This window comes from Pan troglodytes, chromosome 11, assembly GCF_028858775.2.
Source record: "Pan troglodytes isolate AG18354 chromosome 11, NHGRI_mPanTro3-v2.0_pri, whole genome shotgun sequence".
NCBI classification, from domain to species: Eukaryota; Metazoa; Chordata; class Mammalia; order Primates; family Hominidae; genus Pan; species Pan troglodytes.
This window is the reverse complement of record NC_072409.2, coordinates 112073434-112087208: the sequence shown is the minus strand read 5'-3', so window position 1 is coordinate 112087208 and position 13775 is coordinate 112073434. Positions and strand designations below refer to the sequence as shown.

At 41.7% G+C, this 13775-nt stretch overlaps 1 protein-coding gene across 14 annotated transcripts in view; it reads right to left on the bottom strand.

Annotated features, from left to right (window-relative positions):
* GLIS3 (GLIS family zinc finger 3) overlaps positions 1–13775 on the bottom strand; it is a 740609-nt gene that overhangs the window by 21273 nt on the left and 705561 nt on the right. For 8 of the 14 annotated variants that reach the window (XM_063788746.1, XM_063788747.1, XM_016960536.4 and 5 more), the window contains one exon: positions 10612–10787. In XM_063788746.1, the coding sequence (XP_063644816.1) occupies positions 10612–10787 (176 nt within the window). Of the gene's footprint in view, positions 1–5444; positions 5769–10033; positions 10235–10611; positions 10788–13775 lie in introns of those variants that run through there. The other 6 variants (XM_063788748.1, XM_016960538.4, XM_054658643.2 and 3 more) reach the window with 3 other exon arrangements.

Sequence of the window (13775 nt, the reverse complement as noted above, 5' to 3'; positions counted from 1 at the left end):
CTTCTATGAGCATTTAAAGGTCTAACAGAATACTTGCCAATCTTTTAATTGTCATTACCTTGGAGCAGTGGAATTGGGGCAAACATAAGGCTGGGAGGGGACTTAAACTATAAGTTTCAGTACTGTAAGGACTTTAAAAAACTGAACAGGTAAAATTTTTCTTTTATAATATAAAAAGTCAGTAAGAATTTGTAAATTGTATGTAAGGACTGTGCTAAAAGCCCAGGAACCCAGGTTTGTTGATTTATAATAGTAATTAGGCTTCCAAAGTTTCCCCCAGCATACCCGTACTTGAGCAAGCACAGTGCATAAGGGCATGTACACATACACACGTGCGTGCCCACGCACCCACACACACACACACACACACACACTGGGGTAATCCCATTGGGAGCCGTTAGATAGAGAGCTCTCCCCTCCTCATGGGGACAGCCCCCAATCAAAGGCTTAATAGCAGCATTGCAGAATGGCTGAAAGCACAACTCTGGAGTCAGATGGTCCTGGGTACAATTTCCAGCTCTACTGTTTCAAGATTTAAAAATTCTGGGCACCACAGTGATTTAGATTCCCCACCTGTAAAATGGGAGTAAACAATGCCTTCTTTATAGTGTTGTTATGGAGGATTAGTGAGCAAGGGCATGACAGGCATTCACTACACTGCCTGACACAGAAAAAAGTGATTTTTCAGCTATCAGTGTCCAAAGACATGCAGTCAAGCAGTTGGTGGGAAATGACTTCATCTTGCAAATCACAGCACCTCTACTGACAGCAGAATGTTAACCCTATAAGGAACTGCGTATTTATGGTTCCGTACTTAACCTTCAAGCAAAAGCAATTCCCAAGTAACTAAAAATTTCCATAATACTGTATCAGTAGGCACCACCACAAAGTATGACTGTGGGCTTTGGGGTCAGACTGGGTTTATAAAACCACCTCTGATACTCACTAGGTATATGAGTTAGGGCATGGTACCTAAGCGCTTCCATAGTCTCATCTGGGAGGTTGCTCTGGACTTGCTCAGAGCACCAGGTATCTGATACACAGTAGAAAAATAACAATAACAGCTGCAATGACGTGAGCATCTACTGTAGTCCAGGCGTTCTCTCATTCTTGTGCCAAGTCTGAAACAGGGGTGTCAGTATCATCTATTAAACTTGAGAACCTCAGAATCAGGGCATTGCATGACCTGCTCATAGGATTCCAGTTAGTAACTGCCATCTTCCTGCCTCCAAACTGAAAATGTTTTCTTAAGCAAAGGACTGGTATCTATGGGCACTGTGAATTCCTCACCATCCCTCTTCCACAGGGCTGCCATGGCCCAGAACTTTACTACTACACACTCAGTACCAGCTGTGTCTCAGTATCCTCTTTTATTATGCAGATACTCACAAGAAGCAGTAATATATTAAGTTTACCTAAATGTGTAAGTGAATTGTTAGCTCATCCTATTTCCTCTGGGAAGAGGTCTCAGGCAGATGGTAAGCACTGGGTATTTAAAGATGGGGGCAGGGCCTGGCTAGGTGTCTCATGGCTGTAATCCCAGCATTTTGGGAGGCTGAGGCAGGGGGATCACCTGAAGTCAGGAGTTCAAGACCAGTCTGGCCACCATGGCAAAACCATGTCTCTACTAAAAATATAAAAATTAGCCAGGCGCAGTGGCAAGCACCTGTAATCTCAGGTACTCGGGAGGCTGAAGCAGGAGAATCACTTGAGCCCGGGAGACAGAGGTTGCAGTGAGCCAAGATCGCACCTCTGTACTCCAGCCTGGGCGACAGAATGAGACTCTGTTTCAGAAAAAATAAAATTAAATAAATACATAAATAAAAAAAAATAAAGAGGGGGCAGAGAAACAGGCAGGAAGTGCCCAGAGAAAAGAGGGGCCCAGATAAACTTGTCTGTAAGTCACAATTTTGCCAAGGACTGGCTCTGCCAATCAGTCTAAGAAGCCATAAGCAAAAATCCCTTTATTCTTGTCTTTTCTTTCTGTTCATTCGTATTTATTTAATGAGCAGTTATTAAGCACTTAGAGTGTGCAGAATATTGTGGGACAATGTAGTCCCTGTCCTGAGACTTACAATTTAGCAATAGTTGATTCAATCATTTAATACTCATATTCATCAAACATAGCACATTAGTATGGTGAGTTTAATCTGTGTGGGTGCACATGCACTCATGCTTGTGTGTGCAGATGCTTATATATGTAGATTATTCACAGTTCAGTCATTTCCATAATCAATCATTCCAACACCTTTTCTGGTTCAGATGACCATCTCACACCCCTTCCACAAAACTCAGCATGTTGAAATGCTCACTGCACTCTGCGTATACACCTAAAATTAACTTTTGTTTTTTAGAATTAGAACACAGTCTGAATTTCTCAAGTACTACTTATGTAAAACTGTTCTTGGGGTAATTTTGTAGTAATTACCCCAAAGTATATGAGAGTAATTAAGGACTTCTCCAAATCTAATCATCAATCCCTGGTACTGTGTAAGCATTAATAACATCATGGCTGATATGGAAAATTATTCCTGATTATGACTGCTGATGATAACATCAGAATAACATGAAGTTCACTCATCGGCTCATTTCTTTTGTGAATATGTCACAACTTTCTCCATGAAATCTATTACACTGTTGATTTATAATCAATTATATTTATCTTTCTGGGATTTCAAGATGTGACACAATGCTTAAGTTCTAAGCAATACAATTTCTTGACTTACTGCTTTATTATTTCATAACCTCATATATGCAGTTATGATGAAATTTTCTGTGGGAGTGTTTACGGTCTTTAAAATCAGCCTTTAAAAACAACCTCTAGGCCGGGCACGGTGGCTCATGCCTGTAATCCCAGCACTTTGGGAGGCCAAGGCAAGTGGATCACCTGGGCTCAGGAGTTCAAGAGCAGCCTGGCCAACATGGTGAAACCCCATCTCTACTAAAAATACAAAAAATTAGCCGGGCGTGGTGGCGCATGCCTGTAATCCCAGCTACTCTGGAGGCTGAGGCAGGAGAATCGCTTGAACCCGGGAGGCGGAAGTTGCCGTGAGCCGAGATCGCCCCACTGCACTCCAGCCTGGACGACAAGAGCGAAACTCTGTCTCAAAAAATAAATAAATAAAATAAAAATAAAAATAACCTTTAAATATTTAACACTATAAATTGGCAGCAATGAAATCAGTCATGGCTACAGCCCATAGGCAACTTGCTGGAAAGTACCATTGCACAATCACTGTGAGTAAACAGCCAACTGAGGAAGAAGTTAGCTAAACTTGTACTTGCCACCTCACTGCCATTTAAATATCAATGCTCTGATATTTCTACAGTTTGAAAGATGCTTTGGCTCTTTGGTGGGACAAGCCATTTACAATGTGTTTTGTTCTTGGAGTCCTGTTGGTGGCTAGAAACCCTTTGTTTCTTGTTGCAGTCAATTTGAACTGGACTGACAAGCTTACAGCTTCATACTGAGGTAAGAAAATGCCACCATTGTCTGGGAGCTGACTGGCCTGCTTTAGGAAGCCTGCAGGCAGGGCATGCTTTAAATCATGGGAAAGACAGCTCAGGAACCACAGGAGCCATGAACAACAGAGGGAGGGCGCCCCCTTCCCACTGCTGCTGCACTGATTTCAAACAGCCCAGGCTGAGGAGGTAGCTTCATGGTGTTTTCCTAACGAAATCTAGTAAGTGGTACATGGATGACAGAAATCTCTGTGTTGGCAACTGGGAAACTCCAGAGGGATGCAAAATAAGAGCACACAGTGGAAAGTATGGAAACCTAAGAGAATGGAAGAGATGGGAAAACATGGGGTAGTCTACCCCGACTTCCAAGGAAGGATATGAATGAATCTGTCTGTGAAACGGGTCATATTAGTCCCATTTTACAGATTAGAAAACCATCCTAGAGTGTTTGGCAGCCCCTCCGGTGTGCCTATCCAGTAAAAACTGTGAACGGAATCTCCGTTTTGCTAAGTATGGCAATGCGCTAAAATATCCATCTTCCCAGACCCCTTTGCCATGTGACTAAGAGTACACTTGTCCTTCACTCTTCACCCTCGTCTCTGCCTGAAACGGGGACAAGATGTGTAGAATATCAGCATTCATGCTGTGACCAGGAGGATGGAAGCCACCTGTTAACAATGACAAAGCACAAAGTCGGGAGGAGGCATGGGCACTGCTGACTCCGTGAGGCTCCTTCTCCACCTTGCACTGTTTCCTGTTAGACATCTTGTCATGAGAGAAGGCTAAGGGCGGTGGCTCATGCCTGTAATCCCAGCACTTTGGGAGGCTGGGGCGGGTGGATCACTTGAGGTCAGAAGTTCAAGACCAGCCTGGCCCACATGGTGAAACCCCGTCTCTACTAAAAATACAAAAAATTAGCCAGGCATGGTGGTATGTGTCTATAGTCCCAGCTACTCAGGAGGCTGAGGCAGGAGAATAGCTGGAACCCAGGAGGCAGAGGTTGCAGTGAACATCGATTGCGCCACTGCACCCCAGCCTGGGTGACAGAGTGAGACTCCATCTCAAAAAAAAAGACATCTTGTCATGAGAGAAGAGTAAATTGCACACTGGGGTTGTTGGTGCAGTTGCTGTAACGTGATAAATGAACCCTGAAAAATCTTGTCCTCTGCACAAATGTGTATTAAAAATAAGGTCTTTGAGAAATCTAAAATTGGGTCAGACCACTGAAAATCTTTGATACCTTCTAATTACAGCAGTAACAAAATATCAAGAGGAAATTTAGGCAGGCAGTTCAGTGTGGCTATAGGCTCCTGGGTGGTTATTAAAAATCACACAAAATAGACTGGAAAGGCTGGCTTACAGGTACTGAAACAACAAGTGATAGCAGGGCCCAGTGCACAGGAAGGCGTGTGATCTGCCATGAGCTGAAGGCCATGCAAGGCTGGATGCGCACCTCTGGGAGGGAGCCCCCTGGGACTGTGCTCATTTCAAATGTTATTAAAATAGAGCTGAAAGGGCTCCTGTCTGGACAGCAGCTAGGCTGAGGACGTTTTTGTTCTCTTCTCTTGCTATTCCAGCTTTTGTCCAGGAAAGACTGTATGTGAACAAACACAATTGCACATTATCCTGACATCATTCCCCTATTTACCAGTGGCATCTGAGTGAACTGAACTCTTTAATAAGTCACTGTTTTGGTGTTCTGTACATGTGGCCCAACATAATCCCAACAGTTAGAGCTTAATGTTCCTACCTCTCCCATTCCAGTCTCTACACAGCACTCTACTTGACTTTCCTAAAATACTGGGCTGACTTCTTCATTCGATAGGTTACAGTTAGCACGGCACAAAACCCTTTGTGAGCTGGCCTTGTGAGTTCTCCATTCTCTTCCTCCTCTACTCCACACCTTAACCTGTGTACTCCAGCCATCCCCTTGACTCTTCCCTCTGTGCACACACACACCACGGTGTCATTTGCATTCTCACCTGTGCTCTTTGCTTCCCCTCTGCCTGGAATGCCTTTACCCACTTGGCCTGCCCAATAAGGTATTTATCTTCAAAACCCTCTTCAAGTATCACTTCTATAGACCCTTCTTTGACATCTTCTTCTGAATAAATCAGGTGCCTTTTGCACCTTCTCTTACTGCATGTGTCACAGTGCGTTGATTAAATGACATTCATGTTTGCATTGCACATAGTGGGTGACCAGTGAACACTTGCTGAACTGAACTTGGTGTCTCCTTGATGGGCCCAGAAGCAGGAAAGTTGTGAAAATGCTGTTGTAGGAATTCTCATGGCATGCTGATAATCCTGGAGTGAATAGGGCATTTAGAAAGAAATGATCCATTAGTCCAGTAACAAAATGTACAAATATCAACTCTTGGGCAACTAATCCAGGCAACATTCTGGAGCTTGTCTGGGCAAGAGAAGTGTCCTAAGGAGAAAGAAAAGACCGAAAAACGAGCTTACATGATTGCAGAGTGTCCTTATGTTTACATCTAAAATAAAGGACTAAAGTGTACTAAGAAGTTGCCTTGGAGATCTCACCCGAACGGAGACCCGTAAATACTACCAAGATTCAAACATTAAAGGAAATTATACCTCATTCCCTGTACTAATGAAGGCAAAATGAATGAATGAGATGGATGCAGAGTCAACAAACCTGAGCTCTGGTCCTGGGTCATTCACTAGGTAAGGAAACTTGAAAAAGCAGTGCTAGTAATCTTTCAAAGTATGCCTTTTACAAAATGAGCACACAATGTCTAGGCTCAGTATCATTTAGTATTACAGCATGATTAACAAAACTTGATGGATCTCATCTTCATTTGGAAGACCAAAGCCCCTCTGACTTGTAACCCTTCATAGCTCTCTGTAATGCAACAGCATCTACACACAGAGGAGTCTACATTTCCCCATGGAAAAATATAAATGTATATTTATTTTAGTGTGCCTTTGACTTAGAAACATGTTTTTGATTAAGAATATGGCTTGGGGCTGGGAGTGGTGGCTCGTGCCTGTAATCCCAGCAATTTGGGAGGCCAAGGTGGGCAGATTGCCTGAGGTCAGGAGTTTGAGATCAGTCTAGCCAACATGGTGAAACCCCATCTCTACTGGAAATACAAAAAATTTAGCTGGATGTGGGGGCATGCGCCTGTAATCCCAGCTACTCAGGAGGCTGAGGCAGGGGAATTGCTTGAACCAGGGAGGTGGAGGTTGCAGTGAGCCGAGAACGTGTCACGGTACTCCAGCCTGGGTGACATAGTGAGACTACGTTCCAAAAGAAAAGAAAAAAAAAATATGGCTTGGAAATTTAGACGTTTTGATAAACGCACCTGCATAGTTTGCTAAGGTAGCAATGCCCAGACATTTTATATTCTTATTTGTCTCAGTTCTTGTCTCTAAAAATACAGTGATGGTATTTCTCCCTGACCTCTACCTACTGCAGGGAGTATAGAAGAAATGGGGGTGACTACGCTCATTAAAACCACGAAGTTTTTGAAAGAGAGAACACTCACTCACTTGAGCTATTGCATTAGCAACGCTGACACTGCTTTGGGCTTTAAAAATCAAGTTTTATTAGGTGATGGTGTTCCCTGTTACCAAGATGCTGTATAACTCCGGCAAACTCGTCCAACAAAAGCTGAAAGGCATGACCAATAAATGCAACTCATTAAGAAGGTCTCATTTTACCCTCAGCCATTGTATTGCCCACTTGAAAAATAGTAGATAAATTTTGTCCTTACCCTGAAGAGTAGTAGATAAGAACCGCTAGAAATGTTGCCTACAAAGTTCCAGAAAAACAATTTCAGAAAATGCTTGGAGAAGGAAGTAAAGCTACATCTGGATACCTACCGATTAACTACTAGCAGTGCACCAATGGCTAATACAGGGGCACGCCCTTTGCAACCTCATTGCAACAGTCACTTGCCCATCTTCCTGGAGAAAGTCATAATTTCTCAATTTGCCTAACTATATTTTAAACTTATTTTTAGGGCTGATATTAGCAGTTTCTCATTGGCCATGGGGAATTTTTTAACAATTAGAATGTGAAAGTTAGGGCCCAGCACAGGTGACTCACATCTGTAATCCCAACACTTTGAAAGGCTGAGGCAGGAGGATCACTTGAGCCCAAGAGTTCAAGACCAGCCTGGGCAACATAGTGAGACCCCATTTCTACAAAAACAATAAATGAAATTAGCCAGGTGTGGTGGTGTGTGCCTGCAGTCTCAGCTGCTTGGGAGGCTAAAATAAGACTGTCTGAACCCAGGAATTCGAGGCTGCAGTGAGCTATGACTGTGCCACTGCACTCTAGCCTTGAGGACAGAGCGAGACCCGTCTCTAAAAAGTAAATTGTTTTTAATGTGAGAGTTAAAAAAATCCCAACAATTTCAAGTTGACAATACATTCATTATTTAACTAAAAAAAAAGAAATGTGGAAGAAGAGTATTTTGCCAAGAGGTAGGGGAAAATAATAGGGTAGATCCCATTTTCTGTATCCTCTTGTTCATTATTCATTTGTTGAATGAGGGAGTGTCAATCACTTAGTCAGTAAATATTTATTAAATGCCTACTTTGCACCAAGTATTATGCCTGCCCTAAGGTTACAAACATTATCCCTATTCTCAAAGAGTCTAATTTTTTAACAAAGAAGGGAATAGAAGGAAAAGCATTAAATTAATTAAGCTCCTACTCTGTGCCAGGTGCTTTTCTTGTCAAATCTTCCTAACAACTGAAGAGAGAAGATAGATGAAATGCCCCCCACTTAACGAATGTGAACTAAGACTCCATGATTTGCCCCGAGTCACACAGTTCAGGGTAGACTAGTGTTTGCATTCAAATTGGTCTAATTTCAAAAACCCTTTTTAAAGATTTCTTTAGAGAAAAAAGAAGAAGTCACCCATTATCCTACCATCCTGATATAAAACCGTCAATATTTTGGAGAACTTCCTTCCAATTTTTCTTCTACACATAGGTCAATTTTTAAATTTTTAAAAATGTGTTTCACAGTTGTAATCAAAATGTGTTATACTGCATTTTCTTGGAACTTTGACACCATCAACTGTGAAATGCTCCATTACTCTAGATAGCACCAGAAAGAAAAATCACTGCCAATTATATGATGCCACTGTGAGCTATGTCCAGATTTCAGCGATGTTAAAATGTGAAGGTGAAGAATTTGTGTCTTAGAATCAGTGGCCTACTCTACATTTCACATAGCCCACACTCAGGCTGTGCATCTACTGCCTGGAGTGGTGAGGATGGCTTCATGGCACAGGCGACCTGGGTCTCTTTCAGAGTAGATAAACTCCTCGACTGGACTGGCAGGCCCTCCTCAGAGGGAAGAGGGCTCAATTTGACTGTCTTTTGCATGCCTTGATGCCTTGTCTTGTGCACAGTAGGTACTCAAGAAGTATTTCTTGGTTGAATAAATACATAACTAAAGCTTGAGAAACAATGTATAGCCAGCAGAAGGTAAAAATGACCATGCGCCTGCAGAATGGTACAAGTGCAACTTCTGATGAGGGTTTGTGTGGCTACACTGGGGAAGTGGGGAGATGAGATGGACGGAACTTTGAGCCAGAACCAATAGCTCTGGTTTTTCAAGGTCTCTGCCTTCCTACAGCTGGCTGCTGTTTTAATATCACCTCGTCTTTGCTGTTCAGGCCTTTACGTTGATGTTCTTTTTTTTTTTTTTTTTGAGACGGAGTCTCGCTCTGTCACCCTGGCTGGAGTACAGTGACGCGATCTCAGCTCACTGCCAGCTCCGCCTCCCGGGTTCATGCTATTCTCCTGCCTCAGCCTCCCAAGTAGCTGGGGCTACAAGCGCCCGCCATCACGCCTGGCTAATTTTTTTTTTGTATTTTTAGTAGAGATGGGGTTTTACCATGTTAGCCAGGATGGTCTCGACCTCCTAACCTCATGATCCACCCGCCTCGGCCTCCCAAAGTGCTGGGATTACAGGCGTGAGCCACCGCGCCCAGCCTACTATGATGTTCTTATCCAAGCCTAGCTCCATAGTACTGGTTGATTCTGCCATCTTAGAAAATTATTCACACTCAATTTGCATATTGATTTAGATTTGTTTGTTTGGGAACATCACCCATTAATTTCAAGTAATAACTCATACGGAGAAAATTCAGGCATCAGCAAGAGGCAGGTAGAGGACAGCAGTATTTTTCAGAAGTTGAAACATTCAGCCTAAAAGGACAGTATCTCTTCTGCTTATACAGATCTGATTGCCCTAGGAAGTAAAAGCCTGTGACAGTTCAAATCTATATGACTTGGCAATTCAACTTTCTATGGATGCTCACTAAGATACGTGCCTGAAATGGCAAAATGAGTTTAAATAAAGAAAAGAAACTAAGACTTAGTTCTCTATGCATATTCCCCATTAAACACAAGATCTGCACATTTAGAAAATCATTACGATTTCTCTTGCTTTCCTTTTCTCCTTTTCATCCTCCATTCACCTAACAAGTATCTGTCTCTTTGCCACTTGTGAAGAGCTGTGTTAAGTTCCCTAAAAGATATAATTTTCTGATGGGTCAGAAAATGCTCACAAAGAAGTCTGCACATTAATAGTGAAAGTATGTTTTATTCACAGATAGATAAGTAAAACACAAGGTAGAGGAAGCATAAATACTACCAGAGAAAGACAGGTGATATAAAATCAGAGTTTAGAGCCTGGAGAGATGACATCGGCTGGGGGATCAGGAAAGGCTTCAGAGAGGAGGCGTCATTCCACCTGCGCCTTGAAGGATGGAGAGCATGTGGACCTATGAGAATGAGAGCAAAAACCTAGCAGAGCAGAGGCATGCTTGGGCACAAGAACTCCTGTCATTTCTTTCTCCATGGGCTGTCTGTTGTTTAGAAACAGGATGCTATTGCTGGTGTTAGAGCCCTGGCCAATGAAAAAACCAGCAACTTGAGCTGACCAGTGCGAGGTGTCATAAATCATACCATCATCAGGCCAAAGTCAGGAAAATACCATAGGATTTCATGCCTATCAAGTGTGAAATTTTAGAGGCAAGTCATGAAAGCCTAAGCCTGGTGTAGAACAGAGCATCTGAAATCCACGACAGGTAACTAAGATGAAAAGCAACAGCACAATGTCACTTTTCAAAACTCAAGGGACTGCCAGCTTCTTGCTTACCATGGACATGGATACCATTTGGTTGAAAAGAAGAGTTTGTTTCTGGCTGATAGGACTTCAGGTGTGAACCTGATGGCTGCTGGGTATAGGGAGGCTGTGTTCTTTGCAGTATTGAAGAAGGAGCTGGAACTCTCCGGGGGCTGATGTGGTGAGGAGATGGAGCAGAAGGTGCAAACCTGAGAAAACAATTATAAAAGGAAACATGAGGGACATAAAACAGCAGGAACAAAGGCAAACTCTCCAAAGCCAAATTCTCACCTCCCATTCTGGCTATACAAGAGCGTGACAACAAGCCTTTAAAAAAAAATCCTTCAGGATTTTTCTCTACCCTCTCTCCCTCCCCACTGCCGTTCCCCGTTTAACCACTGAGTTCTCAACTGAGATACAGAGGGAATAAACAAGTACAATAAAGGGAAAACCTACTCACAGTTTGGGTTTCTCAAGATTTCTAAGCTGCATTTCAAATACACTATGTTTGGTGAAATTCAAAGTACATCTTTTGCCAAGCCCTTTTTCTGCTAATTTTTTAAAAATCTATTTGCATTTAAGGGGAAATTTGATCCGTATGTTTCTGAATCATTTACACTTAGCTCATAAACATTTTGTTCTGTAAGATATATCTGAGGTCCAAGAAGTGTTGTTACAAGTCTTTATTATGAGCCTCTCTAATCCTATTCTCTTTAAACAATGCATTTGCTTTCGCCAAGAATGAATTAACTTAAACCTCAAAGGTCAAGTATGGCTTGAAACCCACAACCCACGAGATCTGCGTGGGCTCCGTGCTTGGCAAAGAGTGTTCCTGAGGGTATGATAGGAAGATGAGGTAGGAGTCACAGGCGCCAATCACAGTAAGACTATTGATGGTTTCTGGGGTGGGGGACATGTTGGTGTTTAAATAAGGAGATGTTGTCAAGAAACCTGGGATATGAAATGGATGATTGTACATTGATCTTCCAGTTGTGAAGGAAAATTGGAAAGACCTGACTCACTATGTTTAAAATGACAGTTTATGCTTTCTAACATCGAAGGCAAGATGTAATTGTTAGAACAATGTTACAGTTTGGCAATGTCTATCAAATATCAAAATGATCCTCCAGGTGCCAGTTCAGTAGGGGACTGACAGAATATAGGGGAGAAAGGAGCAGGAAGTCTGTCAATGCAGTAAAATGAAGCAGCAAATGAATTGTTTAGTTTCCTCAAAAAGTCCCAGTAAGCTGAAAACTTTTAATCAGCTGTTCCTTACACTGTGTAGAAAGACAGGCTTTGTTTTGCAGTAACACGTATAGGTCACCATCTGCTTACATTGCTTATTTCACAGGAACAAATCGCTTTAACTTTGCTGGGCTTTTGTGGAGGGCCATAGATGATAAAAAGGGAAGATGAACTAGTCAAGCTTATAAAGTGATTGGAAACATTCTGAACCAGAATATTTAATAAGGCAGAGTTTCTATGTTTGTACTGTAGCAGTAAGAAAGCATGGGACAAAAATCTCATGTTCTTTTTGCTTTTCCCATGTGAGGTGTGATGAGACTATAGAAGAAAGTGAATGTAAGAACCAAGAAAGTAGGAGTAGGACTCGCTAACCTCTAGGGAAAAGAAGTCAAGGCGAGGAGCTTAGACAAACCAGCTGGGTTGGGATGCCTGTTTAATTGATCATTTACATCTTCATTCTGCTGAAAGAGAATAGTAAGTGACTGTACCGTGCTGAGTAAATACACATTTTCTGAGCATATCATCTTAACTGGTATTACCCTGAAAAGATGTGCTGAATAGCTTGAGAGAAAACACAGCAAACAAATCCTGGCACTGCCCTGAGAACATCTAGTAAAACTCATTTGCCAGGATTCCTCCTATGAAGGCTATTTTCTAGGGGAACATGTTTTTAACGTGTCTTACAAGTTGCTCTGAGGTTGTGGGAGAGCGATGAGCAATTGGGAGATCATAGACTTTAGGGGCAGAAGGAATCCAGGTTAACACCTAATCCCAAATCCCCTGGTCCTTAAAGATCCCCAGAGATGGAGGCAGGAAGGATCTGAATTGCAAGGCAACCTATGGTGCTATTTAACAGTCATTGCTGGTGTCCCAATTTTGTTTTCTGGGGCAAAGGAGCAAGATCCTTTGATCGGCTCCCTAATTCTGTTTCCTAGGTTGTAAATCAAAGATGCAACTTGCTCTAGATGGTTTTCCAGTCCCTTCTTCTGGAATATCTGCTATCCTCTTTCTGTTGAGGACTGATGGGACACAGAGATGTGTGAATGGGCAAGTCAGCAAGTAGATCTATATCTAGATCCTACATATATATGATTCTCTATAATTATATGCTGATTAAAATCATTCTTATGTACTCATTCATGGAAGTTCCAAACCAGGGCCATGCTCTCTTGACTACCAAATATTACCCAGTATAATAATATCATTGAATAAAGAAAAAAATATGATAGGTACAAACCATGGTTTTAGCACTGCTGTCTGTCTCAAAGACATGAAGGAATAAAATATCATGGCTTCAACTGACTCAAGATTTTGCTTTTTCCTAATTCAGGCTGAATTTTCCTCTATGTTAGTCAAATAAATGAATTTATACAATATAAAGTTAATATAATTTCAAAACATAGTATGACACCCCATATAAAGTATTAATAGAAATTTAAATATAAACTATTCTAAGTGAAATACACATTTAAAGTAGGCTTTGATTTGAAAAGGAAAGAAATAGTACAAAAATGTTAACTTTTATACATGCAGAGAAATAAAATATGACAAGAAGTCATCACAATTATCCAGACAATTGCTAGGAACAAGGAAGTAGATACGAAGCCACCACTAAAAAGTCCAGCATAAGAAGTAAGTGTATATATAGGATTGATTTTCAAGTACAGCAGATAGAATCCATTTTGTTACTGTGTAAAAACACCACATAGTACCATACTTAAAATCTTTCAAAATGTATTAATTGAAATTTAATATTTATAAAGTTAGTTACTTGTTAACCAGCTCATAGTAGAGTAGAAATAGTAAGCTAAAATCAGGGGTGAGAGGACAGGAGAGGCATGGAGAAGATGAAGAGAGAGTCTTCCTGTTTGAGGTAAGGTCCCTGGGAATGTCAAAACACAGTAATGGACAACTCTTCTCTCAGCAAGAGAGATGCCGGGAGAGTGATTCAA